The following is a 14415-nucleotide window of genomic DNA, read 5'->3' as shown; positions in this document are numbered from 1 at the left end:
AAATGTCAGACAGGTGCTGAAATATCACAATTGTTTAAGCATCAAGTCAATGTACAAGTATCTACAACATCCCAACAAAAATCTCTTCTCCCTGGCATTTCTCCAGAACATGTGACTTCTGTTAATACTTGAACATTCTGAACCACACTTAACCATCCCAGTGGCAATGTAGCTAACACAAATGTGACACACACACACACACACACACACACACCCATCCAGTACATCCCCAAGTAAGACCAAGTCTTTCTTTGACTGAAGTTATCACAATTGGAATAAAACTCTATCCTTTAAATGGTTTAATTGATATGAACTCCAATCATAAAATTTACCCTATTTAAGGTGTACACTTCAGTGGCTTTTAGTCTATCCAAATGTTGTACAGACATCACTATAACCTGAAACCCAATACCTTATCATACCAATGAGTTGCATATTTTTCCCATTCTATATTTATTGTTTTATATAAGAAATGGTGATACAAACTGAAGATTTAGTCTGGGCCTTTAGAGTGCGCGTGCGTGTGCGCGCACACACCCACACACTCCCCCACCCCACCCCCACCTTCTACTTCTTTCCATTTCAATATCAATGGTCTGCTTCATAAAACAGAAAACACAGAGGAAATCAGAGGCAACTAAAGCATGTTTTTCAAAGTACTATAGGCCAAAGTCATTGAGAAAGAGCAGGCTCTCTGAACTTCCTCCAGCTTGGCTTTGACTAGTAAGAGCCAAAGCTTTTAAAAAGGAAGAAAATGTTAGTTATTTATGCTAGTTAGTTATAAACAAGAGATTTCAAAGAGAACTCATAATGTCCCTGTCCCTGTCTAGTTGATCAGTTCCTTTCTGGAAGAACTCAAGACAGTTTAGAATGATAAAAGACAAGACATTTGAGAGCTGGAGAGATGGCTCAGCAGTTAAGATCAATTGCCGCTCTTCCAGAGGACCAGGTTTGGTTCCTAGCATGCACGTGGCATCTCACAACAAACCCTAACTCCAGCTTCAGGGGATATGACTCCCCACCCCCCTTCTGGCCTCCATGACATGTTCATGCATGTGGTACACATACAGACATGCTTGCACACACATAAAATAAGATAAAAATAAATCTAAAAACACGAGAGAAAAAGAGAAAGATTTGTAGCCCTTCAATAATCAACAAAGGCAGAATGCTTCCCTGGATGATTCACAGCCCTAGAGAAGGCAATGGATTCTGCAAAGATGTCCAGGCCAGAAATCACAGAGTAAAAACACCAGACCCTAAGCTTAAGTTAACAACCAGGAAGTGTGCTTCTATTAGAACCCTCCTTCCAAGAGCATCTCTGGACTGAATAGCCACAGGGGAGCCTCCTAACAGACAATCAAGCCAGGTAAACTGAATAATCTTCACTTTTCCTTCATTGGTCTTTTCTTTTGCCTGTTCTTATTTCTCATAATGTCCCTTTTAATAATCCAAGACATGAGCAGTTATGTGTCTGGGACCTTGTCAGTGCAATAGTCACATAAATATACAATACATGAAAACAAAAATAATTGCACTACCTGGGACACAAATTAGAACAATCTGTTATTTATGTTCAAATGTTCCTAACAGTCTTAGGAAAAGGTACAGACTCAACAGTATTCTTGAAACAGAAGTCTTTTGTTCTAAGAAAATCTAATCAAATGTTTAAAGAGAAAAAATGGATGTGAAAAGGGGCATTAATGCAGGCACAAAGTAATTCTGATCTGCGTTATTTCCCTGCTAAAAGTCAGGAGATCTGAACCCAGCACACATTTCTACAATAAGAAAAAAATAGCTATATCTGGTGGTAAAATGTGAATTTTTGTTGTGAATTTGTTGACCTAATTTGGTGCTCCAGTTTAAAATTTCCAATGAAGTATGATTTTTATCAAGTTATCTCATCATCTACAGCTCCATTGCTGAGAATATAATTGTCATAGAGCCTGGATCAATGCTTTGTTCATGGCCATCAAGGGAAGCTATTTCTCTGACCTAAACATAGGTCCAAATTACCCAGAACATGAAAGAGTTAATGCAGTTGATTAGGTCAATGACTTCACTAAGGGACCACCCCTCAGGGGGAAGGGACCACCCCTCAGAGAGAGGGACCACCCTAGAAAGGCAAGTTCATCTTAAGCCATGCTGATGACATAGGGTGAATAATTATCCCTTTAATGAGATAATATACTTTTCCTTCACAGAATTCCTGTATCCAATACAAACCCTACAAGCCATCATGTGGTTCTGTTGGATCTATCCCCTTTCTACTCATACATCTTTCTTTCCAGTTATAGAACAAAAATTCCTAAATATTATTCGTTTCTTATCACATGTACTCCTCTAAATCATTCCAGTACCTTTATGTCCACCCCTCTATTCCATATTCTTTAAGTTCCTATTACTACTGTCTATGTTTAATTTTTTCTAGTAAAGAATATAGAGAATAAAGTAGCTGATATGAAAGAAAACCATAAACATATTACCCAACCACAGCTGGTTATTTTGCAATAGGCTTTTAATTGGAGTGATCTTCTATAATTGATTCTTCTCATAAATCCTCAAAGAAATGATTAGGACGTTACCCAGAGACTGGTGTGTAGCTCAGTAGTTAGGGCGTTGGTTTATACAGGAGGGCCTGCATGCTAACCCCAGCACTGCATCCAAAGTACATGGTAGTGTCATTCCAGGACTCTAGAAGTGGAGGCAGGAAAATGAGAAGTTTCAAGCTGCCTTGGGCCTACAAGAGACCCTACCTCGGAATAAATAAATAACCAGGTGATAACACTTTATTAGTGACAACGCATCACGTTTCCCTCTGTGCTAAGAGTGAAAGCAAATGCCTTATCACCATGCACACAACTACAATGGGCACTTAGCAAGGTAATTACTAACAGGAGAGCCTGGCGCCTCTGCCTTCCTTATGCATCCTTTGCCCACTATGAGTCCTCCTGCTTCCCTCTGCACATAGGATGCCACTCACTCAGGACGGTTCACTGACAACTGGGGAGGCGGGGCTTCACCTACCTTGCTTCCCTTCTAGTCTCACTACACAAGATGTAACTGAAACACTCTACTGGCAGTTCTTTTTTACAGTGTCCTGTTCCAGAGTCCCCTGAGGTCATTGTCCTAAACCTGTATTCAGTTTGGATGAGCAGCACTTAGTGGGACAGACCTCCCACACCCATAGGGACAATAATCTGTGAATGAGAGACTGCTCCCTGAAACATGGGTAATCATCTGAGAGCCTGCTCTTGCCCTTAAGCAATCAGGACTTCTTGAGACCACCATGCAGAACCAGAATTAAGACAATGATCAACCATGCCTTGGCCATAAGTGCTTAATTATGCACATCTTTTGACCAATGGCCCAGTTCTTTTTCTACTTAAGCCTAAAACTCCATGTCAGTACTCCCAAAATGAAGTTAACATCATCAGACCCCTTTTATCTGTTCTTCCCAAATTATTACATTTTCTTTCTCTGCTTTGCACAATTATCCTTCTCTTTAGCTGGGATATTGGGACTAGCCTGTTGAGACTCCTACAGTCAGCCTTTTGCTCTGAAATTTCAGTTATATACCCACTATGACATGATCATATTAAATTTTCAGAAGGCTTCTCTAACAATTTTTCCCCCAGTTAAAACAGTAAACTCATTTCTACACTAAGACCATGCAGCTGTTCTTCCCTCTCTCCAGGGCAGCCCTATTATCTTTCATTAGACCTTGGTTTAAATCCTACTTTCCTTTCCTAGTGTCTAACTGAAATAAGTTTGACCTAAACCTGCATTCGTACATATTTTAAGTTTGGACTCAGGGTTTATCAAGGCGAACAGCATCTGGACCGCTATGCGTGACTAAAGTTGTTTTCTCAACAATAACTTCAGTGGGCTTATCATTTGATGGGATTTGCCTTCCTTCCTTATCTATATCCTCCACTAGAACATATGTTGTAGGGGAGAGATCCTGGATCTCCTAAGGCCTAGAGCAATTCCTGGCACATAGCAGGTGTTCCACAAATATCTGTCCAATAAGCGAAGCTGGAAACTTATTTGTTGGCTATAATGATACTTCTTATGAAATAATTTGGGATTCTTTCGGCTTCTAGGTATTGGTAGAAAGCTTAATTATCATGTGAGCACATTCTAAGTAATGTTAAGTGATGTTGCTATTGCCTTTGTCTTCCAGATTGGTTTCACGTTACCTGATTGGTTATTCCAATAACTTCTAATTGTTCTTGTTTATTCGACCTGAGTTAAGCATTTTGTCTGTACTGGGTAGCATATTTATATATCTACTTTGTATTTGGTATATTTACTTCATATTTATGTCCTAAAAATAAATGGTTGGGACTGAATCACCTGCTCACATTTGTATTTGTTCTTGATATACACTGCTCTGTGGTTATGCCATCCAAACATACACTAAAACATCTGATTGGAAAATGTGACTTCCAGACTGGGGAGATGGCTCAGTCAAAAAGTGCCTGCCCTGGAAGCATAAGGGCCAGAGTTCAGATCTGAGGACCCCAGAGGAAAGGCAGGTATGGCAGCACACACCTATAATTCCAGTGCTGGGGTTGTGGACATGGGAGGATCCCTAGAGCTCAGTGTCCAGCAAGCATAGCTGAATCAATTAGCCTCCAGTTCTGTGAGAGACTGTAAGTGGAGAGCAATGGGAGACCCCCAGTGTTTATCTCTGACCTCCACCATGCACCTGTACACATGGATATTTATGCATACACCTACAAGAACTGGTACATAGAATGCACACACACACACACACACACACACACACATACACACATACACACACACATAATAATAAAAGAAAGAAAAAGAAAATACAGCACAAAACACTAAAATATTTTGTAGTCTGCATTAGAGCATTATGGCTATTGTTACATAAGACAGCACAAATATTTCACAGCTGTGGAGAAGAAAGAAAATGATGAAAAGATTTCACGGACTCTTAGTTTTGTTTTGCTTTATGAAGAGGTTGATTTGGGTCCAATTAATTTGTGTTTCAGTTTGATTTCTTTGAAAATAGACACATACCCCACACATGTATACCCCTATATGTGTGTGTATGTGCATATTCATCAGAGAGTTCTTCATTGTATTCTACAAAGGCAAGCAGAAGCTGAAAGGCCCACTGGAAAAAGCAGTTTTCCATTTACAGAGGTTACAGGTCGGCACATCCAGAGAGAAATACATCCAGTCTTCTTGTGATGAATTTCTTTTATATTTGAGCACAGAAGTCAAGTGCAGCCATGCTCTGGTTCACTTTGTGGTCACACATGAAAGAGATCAATAAATCATAGGACAGCTTACTTCAATAAGCCTCAAACTAAGAATTTATGAATGGACCACAGATTTACCAGTATAGGCTCTACCTAGAGACAAAAATACTTTTAATTACTATCATGTTCAGCCACTCTTACAATCTAACTCCAAAAATTCCTCAACTCATGAAACTAAAGTCCTCTGATCCGATGACTTCTCACTGGCCTGGCCTCATCCAAATTCCATAATCAAACATTCTGATCATTCTTGCTTGTGTCCTCAATTACCTGTTCCCTCAATCAGTCATCTTCTCTTGGAAAAATAACAGTCCTGGTGAAGTCCAGTTATCTGCTTATTGAACCTGAATCCAGGTAAAAGAAAAAAGTGGAGGAAAAAAAACTCAAACCAAGCCCAATAGTGCACACCTGTAATCCCAGGGGGGGAAAACCCTCAAACCAAGCCTAATAGTGCATACCTGTAATCCCAGAACTTTGGAGACTGAGGCAGAAAGATAATGAGTTCAAGATCAGCCTGGGCTATAAAGCAAAACCTCATCTCTAAATTAAGTAATTAATCTTTCTTAATGCTGTTTAATTTAGATAAGAAATTCCATGCATCAATCTCATCATATTTCTAAACTTCCATTTTCTCTCACCATCTATTTCCTTAAGCCATTCATATGTCTACCCCACTGCCATTCTGTTTATGTCCTTGTTTTCTGTATCACCTAGGAAACAAAACATTCAGTCAGAATTTACATAGCTCCAGCCACTGCATCAGCTCACTCACCTATATATGTACGGAGATGCCATGCCTCCCCTGAAAAGCCTATCCTCTTGTGAGACATCCTGTTTCCCATGCCACAGTATTCCCTGGGCTCCAACCAGCTCCATTTTCCCTGTCCATCTAACCTTCTCTATTTCTATCCTTGTCATTTAAACAAAATTCAAAAGCTAGTTCTATGAACTTTTCCTTGAACCACTTCTCAATTTTAAGGCACAAAATGCTTCTGACATTTTCAAAGATTCCACTGGTCCCCATTTGCTCTGTTTCTGTGAGTTGAACTCTTAAAAATCAATCAGAGCTTTACTCTATGCTCCTCTATTTATTCATTTTTCCTTTTTTTCTGCATAGATCTCTTCCTCCCCCCCCTTATATACAGGAAACAACTCATATGTATCTGATTAGTAACATTTTGTTTATAATTACTAAGCCAAGTATTTTATATTCTTATACTTTAACATATACAAATGACATTTGGTCATCTTTATTTTTATTTGTTTGAGGTTTTTCCTCAGCACTATACCACACAAATCCATTCATGCTATCATAGTAATGTTGAGCTACTATCAGCTTCCACACGCTGCCTAGTCTTTACCCACATCTGGTCCCTCAGGATAACACCCAGACAACCAACAACTCCTTGCCAAACACTTCTCCAAGCCATCTATCTGCCAAGGGCCCCAAGAGTTCTATTTCCCCACACCCCTCCTCCTTCAGCTCCTTGTCTCTTCACTTCAATGTACCCCTCTCCATTCCCATTAGTACTAACCCCCCTTGCCCCATATTCATGTCAGTAGCCTCAGTGCTATCCTCAGTTTCTTTGTTTTCCTCCACTATGCAGTACAACAGTAAAGTTTTGAGTTTTTCTCTCAAAGTCCGTCGGTATCTGCCATTTTTTTTCTCAGTCTCCTCTATGACAGTCAATAAAGCTACCGTCATTTCTTCTACTGCCATCCCCAATATTTCCCCATCTTTGCTCAACCTGGCAGCTATAGGAACCGTGTTAAAAGGGTAAGTCAAATAATTCTATTGATCTGATTAAAGCAATCCAATGGCTTCCATCTCAGTCTAATAGCCTGAATAACTACTGATTGATTATTAGGGATCTCCCTTTCTACAAAGTAAACTCTATGAGGAACTGACTGTGCCTTTTATTGTTATATTTCAAGGCTTATGGGCGATAATCAATGAAGATTAACTGAATAACAAAAAAACCTAAACAAACGACCCGTGATGCAATGTTTCCCTTAACTATGTTGTTTGTTTCTCAAGTTTGTAGTCGGAAGTTTTTCTGTGTCCCGCCTGGCCCATGGTCAGGACAAATCTCTCACCCACAGTCCTGCAGCCTTTTATAAAATAATCACACAGAGGCTTAATATTAATTATAACTGCTTGGCCATTTGCTCAGCTTATTACTGACTAGCTCTTACACTTAAATTAACGCATAACTCTTATCTATGTTTAGCCATGTGGCTTGGTACCTTTTTTCAGTCCTGCCTTCACATCTTGCTTCCTCTGAGTCTGGCTGGCAACTCCTGACTCTGTTTTTCTTCTTCCCAGAATTCCTTTAGTCTGCTCGCTCCACTTATACTTCCTGCCTGGCTACTGGCCAATCAGTGTTTTATTAAACCAGTGTACAACAGCATTATCCCACAGCACAGGTTTCCCTTGGGCTGCTGAATAATCTTCCAAATTCTTGAATTCATTTCTTCTCTCCTTCTCTCCTTCTTCACCCTCATTCTTCTTATCCTTTAGTTTTTATTTGTTGATATGCAGTCTGATAATGTAGCCTTGGACAGCCTTGAGTTTACTATTCCTAGACTGTTTTCAAATTCATAATTTTCCTGTTTATACTTCTCAGTGCTGGAATAGGCAATACCATACCCAGTCAGGAATTTGGTTTTCATCTGTGCAGGACAGAGAGTGCCCAGGACTTTCATCCTGTTTGGCATGTGGTCTGTAACTGAGCTCCATCACAGCATTTTGAATGTATTCTTGTTTCCAGAAAGTAATTTAAACCATCTTCCCCCATATTTCCTGCTTGAGCTATGATGTCCTACTTTAGTGGTCAGATTTGCCTCCACTGGTACTGTTCCAGGATTCCCACCAATGTATCTATGCTTCCTCAACAAAATAACAGATTTCTTTTCTTTACAACTTGAAACAAGACATATATGCCCACCACCTTCAGAGAACAATGTCAGCCACTAAAACTGAGATAGGAAGGAAAGGCAGGAAGAATTAAAGAGACATGAGAAAGGTAAAGAGCTCATCATGTCCCTGGATGAAGTATTTTGCTAACTGGAAGTCAAGAGTTTTAATACAACTAACAAAAAGTACGGTGAAGATTGTCTGCATATAGATTATTCTTTTTTCAGAAATGCTTCAGAGTATTAAAGCAGCTGATAAACCATGTCCAAAACAAATGTGGCCTTTGAGTTTAACCTTGCTTTCTTCTCATCTATCAATCTGTATTTTTCTGAGAAAATTTCACTAACCAGGTTAAAGAGCATGTTTATTGTCTAAACTTATGTCTTCACTTCTTTTTGCCCCGTGTTTGTAGTAAGAATTCTTTTGACCCCTTGTGACTTAATGTTTTTATTTAATCAGTTCTTCTTTCTCATCTTAAACTTGTATAACACACTCATAAGCCACCATATCATCTTTTTATGAAAGAAATTATGCAGATAAAAATAAGCATATCAAAACATTATTACATAACCTTTTATATTTAGCTATAGATTATATCCTTTGAAAAATGCAATCCAAAGCCCCCAAAGGCCAAACATGCCCCCTTGCCTTGCCTTGGATGTATGCTATTCTCCTCCTTTTTTCTCCTTTCCTCTCTGTCGGAATACATTCTTGGCTGGTGAGAGGTTGCAGTCTGCCATAGCCTGGCAGCTTTCTCTAAGCTTGGTTATATGGAAACTCCCCCTATCTCCAGCAAAGCTTCCTGTTCTCTATTGCCTTATCTGGAGAATGCCCCTGGGCCTGGAGGACTGACCTAAAAGCTGTCTCTAAACCAGATGCCTGATTCTTCTTTAGCTTGACACTTGGCACAGATTCCTGCTGAGAAGACTTGTGCTAGGGGCTCTGCTACAGGACCCTACTGCCACATACCAAGCCTTATAATAGAAGCCAACCATTGAATGTGAATTAGGGTTTGTCCCCAAGCCCCTCAATCCTATATATTCATTATACTCTGGAATAAAATTGAGCCGATTCACCGAAGTCTGCCTCCCAGAAGCCTCCCTCTGTTCATGCTCATGGGCCCTGAACAAAGCTTTCTGTCACCCTCTTGGACTGATGGCTGACAGGCCAAGAGGGAAAGAGGACCCCCCCAACACATCTCCTTTCTTTCTCTTTTATTCTTTATGGGTTTTTTTGTTTTTGTTTTTTTGGTTTTTCGAGACAGGGTTTCTCTGTGTAGCTTTGCGCCTTTCCTGGAACTCACTTGGTAGCCCAGGCTGGCCTTAAACTCACAGAGATCCGCCTGGCTCTGCCTCCTGAGTGCTGGGATTAAAGGCGTGCACCACCACCGCCCGGCTCTTTATGGTTTTAGAGACAGGGCTTCATGTAGCTCAGTCTAGCCTGGAACTCACTATGTAGCCAAGAATGGCTTTGAACTACTGCTCTTCCTGTCTCTGCCTCCTGAATATTGGGATTATAGGTATTTGCTATTGTACATGGTTCCTCCTGAAATTATTTTCTCCACAGTCAATAAAGACCCAGAAGCACCTGGGTGCTTCTACTTCTTTCTCTAGAAAGAACTCAGCTGTGCAGGAAGAGCATCTAGTCGGAGCTCCTGCAATCAGCGAGGGAACAGGGTGCTTTCAATTCACTGCCAATCTTCTGTGTGAGTGGAAGAAGTTCATTTCCTCTCTAAGCAGGGTCTCCATGGGGTATGAGGAGCTTCAAGCCCACTGTTTCTCATCTTTCTCAACACCATGGGTTCAATGAAAAGCCTGTGGCATTCCACATTCAGGCATGAAATTATATATGCAAAATACACACATGCTTAGAATATATGGACTCAACTACGAATTCTTTTTGTAAACTTGTGAATATCAGAATGACAACTACAATTACTCAAAAAAAAAAAAGAAGAAGAAAAGTGCAGGGCATCATTTATAGACATCAAAATAACATATTTACCACAATGAAACGTTTTCTCCCCCATAACTGACATGTCCGTGTCTAACTGTGTATGAATGCTGGGTGTGTTAAGCTGTTTTTGATTTGAAGTCAAATCTACAGCTCCTCCCAGAGCTTGGGACAAACGGACAAGGTCTCTCAGCAGTTTTACACATGTCATCCCAGAGCTGTGAAAGAAAGCAGCCCAGCCTGGCCCCAAGTCTGCCTTCCATCTCAAGATGTTCAAAGGATCAAAACAGTTACCTCCTCGAGGACATCAGCCAGCTTGCTGAGGATTTCGTCAGGAAGGCTCTGGAATGTGGGAACGCTGGAAAAGAAAGCAGAGAGTGATGGTGAACACCTGCATGGCAGCTTGATATAACAAATATGTCTGCATGGAAAATGCAAACGCATTTCTTGATTAAGGATCTACAGATGATGATCGCAGAACTTAAAGTCATCGAAATGTGTTTGGTGTCTAGAAAGGAGAAGGTATGTGTTCTAATCATGGTTTATATTGCTGTGATGAACACTATAACCAAAAGCAAGTTGAGGAGGAAAGGGTTTACTTGATTTATATTTCCTCATGGAGTCCATCATTGAAGGAAGTCAGGGCAGGAACCTGGAGAAAGGAGCTGATGCAGAGGCCATGAAGGGGTGCTGCTTACTGGCTTGCTCACCATGGCTTGCACAACGTGCTTTCTTATAGAACCCAGGACCACTAGCCCAGGAATAGTACCATCCACAATGGGCTGGGCCCTCTTGCATCCATCACTAATTACGAAAATGCATTATAAGCTTGTCTACAGCAAGATTTCTGGAGGCATTTTCTCAATTGAGGCTCCCTTCCCTCAGATGACTCTAACTTGTGTCAAGTTGACAAAAAGCTAGCCAGGACAACTGGCCTCTTGTCAACTTGACATAAACACATCACTGTTAAACCACAACCTTTCCTTTCTTGTTTATCCCCAAGATCACAAATTTATATAAACATCACAATATAAAACATTTTACACACTTAAAAAAGTCTCACTCACAGTCTAATAAATTTATACACTTTAAAAGTTCAGTCTCTTTTTAAAAAAAATCCAAAGTCTCTTTTAAAACTGAAAGTCTCTCAACCATGGGCTCCTATAAAATAAAAAATAATTTAAATATTTTCTTATTTCAAGAGGAAAGAACCAAGGTACAGTCACAATCAAATCAAAACAAAACTGAACTCTAACTGTTAAATGTCTGGGATCTAATCATGATCTCTGGACTCTTCACTTCTCTGGTTCCACTCTCTGCAGCACACACAGCTTGTCTTCTGGCTGCATGTTTTTCCACTCTATTGTGGATGTTGTTGTTAAGGGTCATCCCAAGGTACTGGCATCTCTAACATGCTGGAGTCTGTGGTGTTATATTGTGCACCCCAATATATTGTGTACCCCAAAAAACTTATGTGGGATCAGAGAACAGAACAGCCACTAGATTAGACATAGAGGCCAGACAGTAGTGGCACACACCCTTAATCCTATCACTCAGGAGACAGAGATCTGTCTGGATCTCTGAGAGTTTAAGGCCACACTGGAAACATAGCCAGGCAGTGGTGGCACACACCTTTAATCCTAACATTTGAAATCTCATACCTTTGCTTGGGAAGTACACATGCCTTTAATTCCAGAAAGTAAGATGGCAGGGCAGAAAAGGTATATATGCTTGAGGAAACAGAAACTCACTCTCTTAGGGCTAAGGACTTCATAGAGGTAAGAACATGGCTGGCTTGTTCTGTTTCTCTGATCTCAATATCTGGTGCTGTGGGATGGTCTGTATGGCAAATGTGTTGCTGATTAGTCAATAAACAAATCACTGATTGGCCAGTGGGCAGAGAGGAAGTATAGGCGGGACAAGGAGAATAAAGCTGGGAAGTGAAAGGCTGAGTCAGAGAGACACTGCCAGCCGCCACGATGACAAGCAGCATGTAAAGATGCCGGTAAGCCACGAGCCATGTGGCAAGGTATAGATTTATGGAAATGGATTAATTTAAGCTATAAGAACAGTTAGCAAGAAGCCTGCCACAGCCATACAGTTTGTAACCAATATAAGTCTCTGTGTTTACTTGGTTGGGTCTGAGCAGCTGTGGGACTGGTGGGTGACAAAGATTTGTCCTGACTGTGGGCAAGGCAGGAAAACTCTAGCTACAATCTGGCTCTCGGTTTTTTGTATTAATAAGACCTTTTAAGATTTGTGTTACAGGGGTATATGGCCTGAGGAAACAGGAACTCACTCTCTTGGGGCTGAGGCTTTCATAGAGGTAAGAATGTGGCTAGCTTGTTCTGTTTCTCTGATCTTTCAGCTTTCACCCCAATATCTGGCTCTAGGATTTTGTATTAATAAGACCCTTTAAGATTCATGTTACAGGGGTCTCTTGCTGCACCCGGGCTGCACTTTCACCAATAGCCTCTCCTGGGCTCTCTCCAGGAACTCTACCTCTGACACACAGAACCAAGCCTCAGCTGACCCCATGACACCTTCATGCCTTCAAAACCAGTACCACCTGGGTGATGCTTACACTACCAAGTTTAGCTGCCAGCACAAGGTACAACCTTGGGTGCCTCTGGAATACAGTTTCTGTGTAATAACCCTAAGGAAACACTTCCCAGAAGACTTCACCCCAATGATTCTGGTCTCTTCTTAATCACAGCTGATTCTTCAGCCTAGCTGACCAGCATTCATTGTCTAGGAAAGCAAAGGTTTTACTTTAGAGGTTCTGGTTTCTTGTTAACCCCAGCTGATTCATCAGTTCCAGCCGACCATACACCACAGACTCTTCACACAAATGGCCTGCTAGCATCTTTGCTTCCCACTAAAACTTCACAAGCCAGACCTCTATGGCACTGCTCTCAACATTTCTATCTTCTTTGCTCCTACACAACATCCCACTAAGCTCTCAATACTCACTGACTTTCCTAGCCCAAAGTGCTAAAGACCTTCTACATTCCTCTCAAAAACACCATAGTCAAGTCTGTCATGACTATGCCCATTTTCTGTACCAATTTCTGTGTTGGTTTCTATTGCTGTGATAAACATGATGACTGAAAGCAAGCTGGGGAGGAAAGGGTTTATTTGACTTATGCTTCCTATCTTAGTCCATCATGAAGGAAGTCAGTACAGGAACATGGAGGCAGGAGCTGATGCAGAGGCCATGGAGGGATGCTCCTTACTGGCTTGTTCCTAATAGCTTGCTCAGCCCGCTTTCATATAGAACCCAGGATCTTCAGCCCAGGCACAGCACCACCCACAATGGGTTGGGCCCTCCCCCATGAATAACTAATTAAGAAAATACCCTACAGGTTTGTGATCTAGATCTTCTTTCTGGAGGCATTTTCTCAGTCAAGGTTCCCTCTTCTCTGATGTTTCAAGCCTGTGTCAAGTTGACATAAAACTAGCCACAGTATGTTGCAAATAAAGCTTAGTGTTCTGACACTTTAGGTCAATCCACACTTCTATTTACTTCTGTGACTTTGAGGGCCTGAGCTGTGGTATGTAGACAATCACTCTCTCCCTCTTCAGTCTCCTCTCACCAGATTCCACCAGTTTCACCTCCTTTTCCCAGGTTCTCCTATGTACACCATTTCCTCCGTTCTAGCTCCTACCCACCCTTTAAGATATTTTAATTGATGATTTATTGGGATCTGAAAGTATTCATTCAACAACTGTTGTCCTCTGCTCCTCCTCTACTAAGTCAAGATCTCCTCCATAATTCTTTTTGGTTTTCTTTAGTGAAAAGTCTTGGTGGGTCTAACCTGGGACATACTAGACAGACATTCTTGCTTCTGAGAGATACCCATCCCCTTTGTGCCCTTACTATAACTGTAATTAGATAGCATTTCTTCTTGATAGCATGTGTTTACTGCTAGAATAAAAACACATTAAACACAAGAACTATATATGGTGTGAGTGTGATTCATAATTCGTAAGCTCAGCAGTACTTGTTGGGTGAAGTTATGGAGGAACTGACTGTGACTGCTTCATAAGGGAACAATTCTGAGATGTTCTAACCGGCATGAATGAGAATTCCTGGAAAGAAGTTGGGACTACAAAGCCTGATCAACTGATTAGAACTTCAGTGGTGTGGAGAGGTTGAAATGTGACAAGTTCAGAGCCAAATTATCTTAGGGCATCTTTAGCACTCTTAATAACCATTCTCTGTATATGACCCAACATCTTTGG

The 14415-nt window shown here is 40.9% G+C and overlaps 1 protein-coding gene across 2 annotated transcripts in view; it reads right to left on the bottom strand.

The window, feature by feature from the left end:
* Nucleotides 1-14415, bottom strand: part of Prkg1 (protein kinase cGMP-dependent 1) — a 1191370-nt gene that overhangs the window by 322487 nt on the left and 854468 nt on the right. For both annotated transcript variants that reach the window (XM_059259056.1, XM_059259048.1), the window contains exon 5: nt 10465-10528. In XM_059259056.1, the coding sequence (XP_059115039.1) occupies nt 10465-10528 (64 nt within the window). The remainder of the gene's footprint in view (nt 1-10464; nt 10529-14415) is intronic.

Source organism: Peromyscus eremicus, chromosome 1, assembly GCF_949786415.1.
Source record: "Peromyscus eremicus chromosome 1, PerEre_H2_v1, whole genome shotgun sequence".
Taxonomy (NCBI): domain Eukaryota; kingdom Metazoa; phylum Chordata; class Mammalia; order Rodentia; family Cricetidae; genus Peromyscus; species Peromyscus eremicus.
This window is presented reverse-complemented; position numbering and strand designations above follow the sequence as displayed.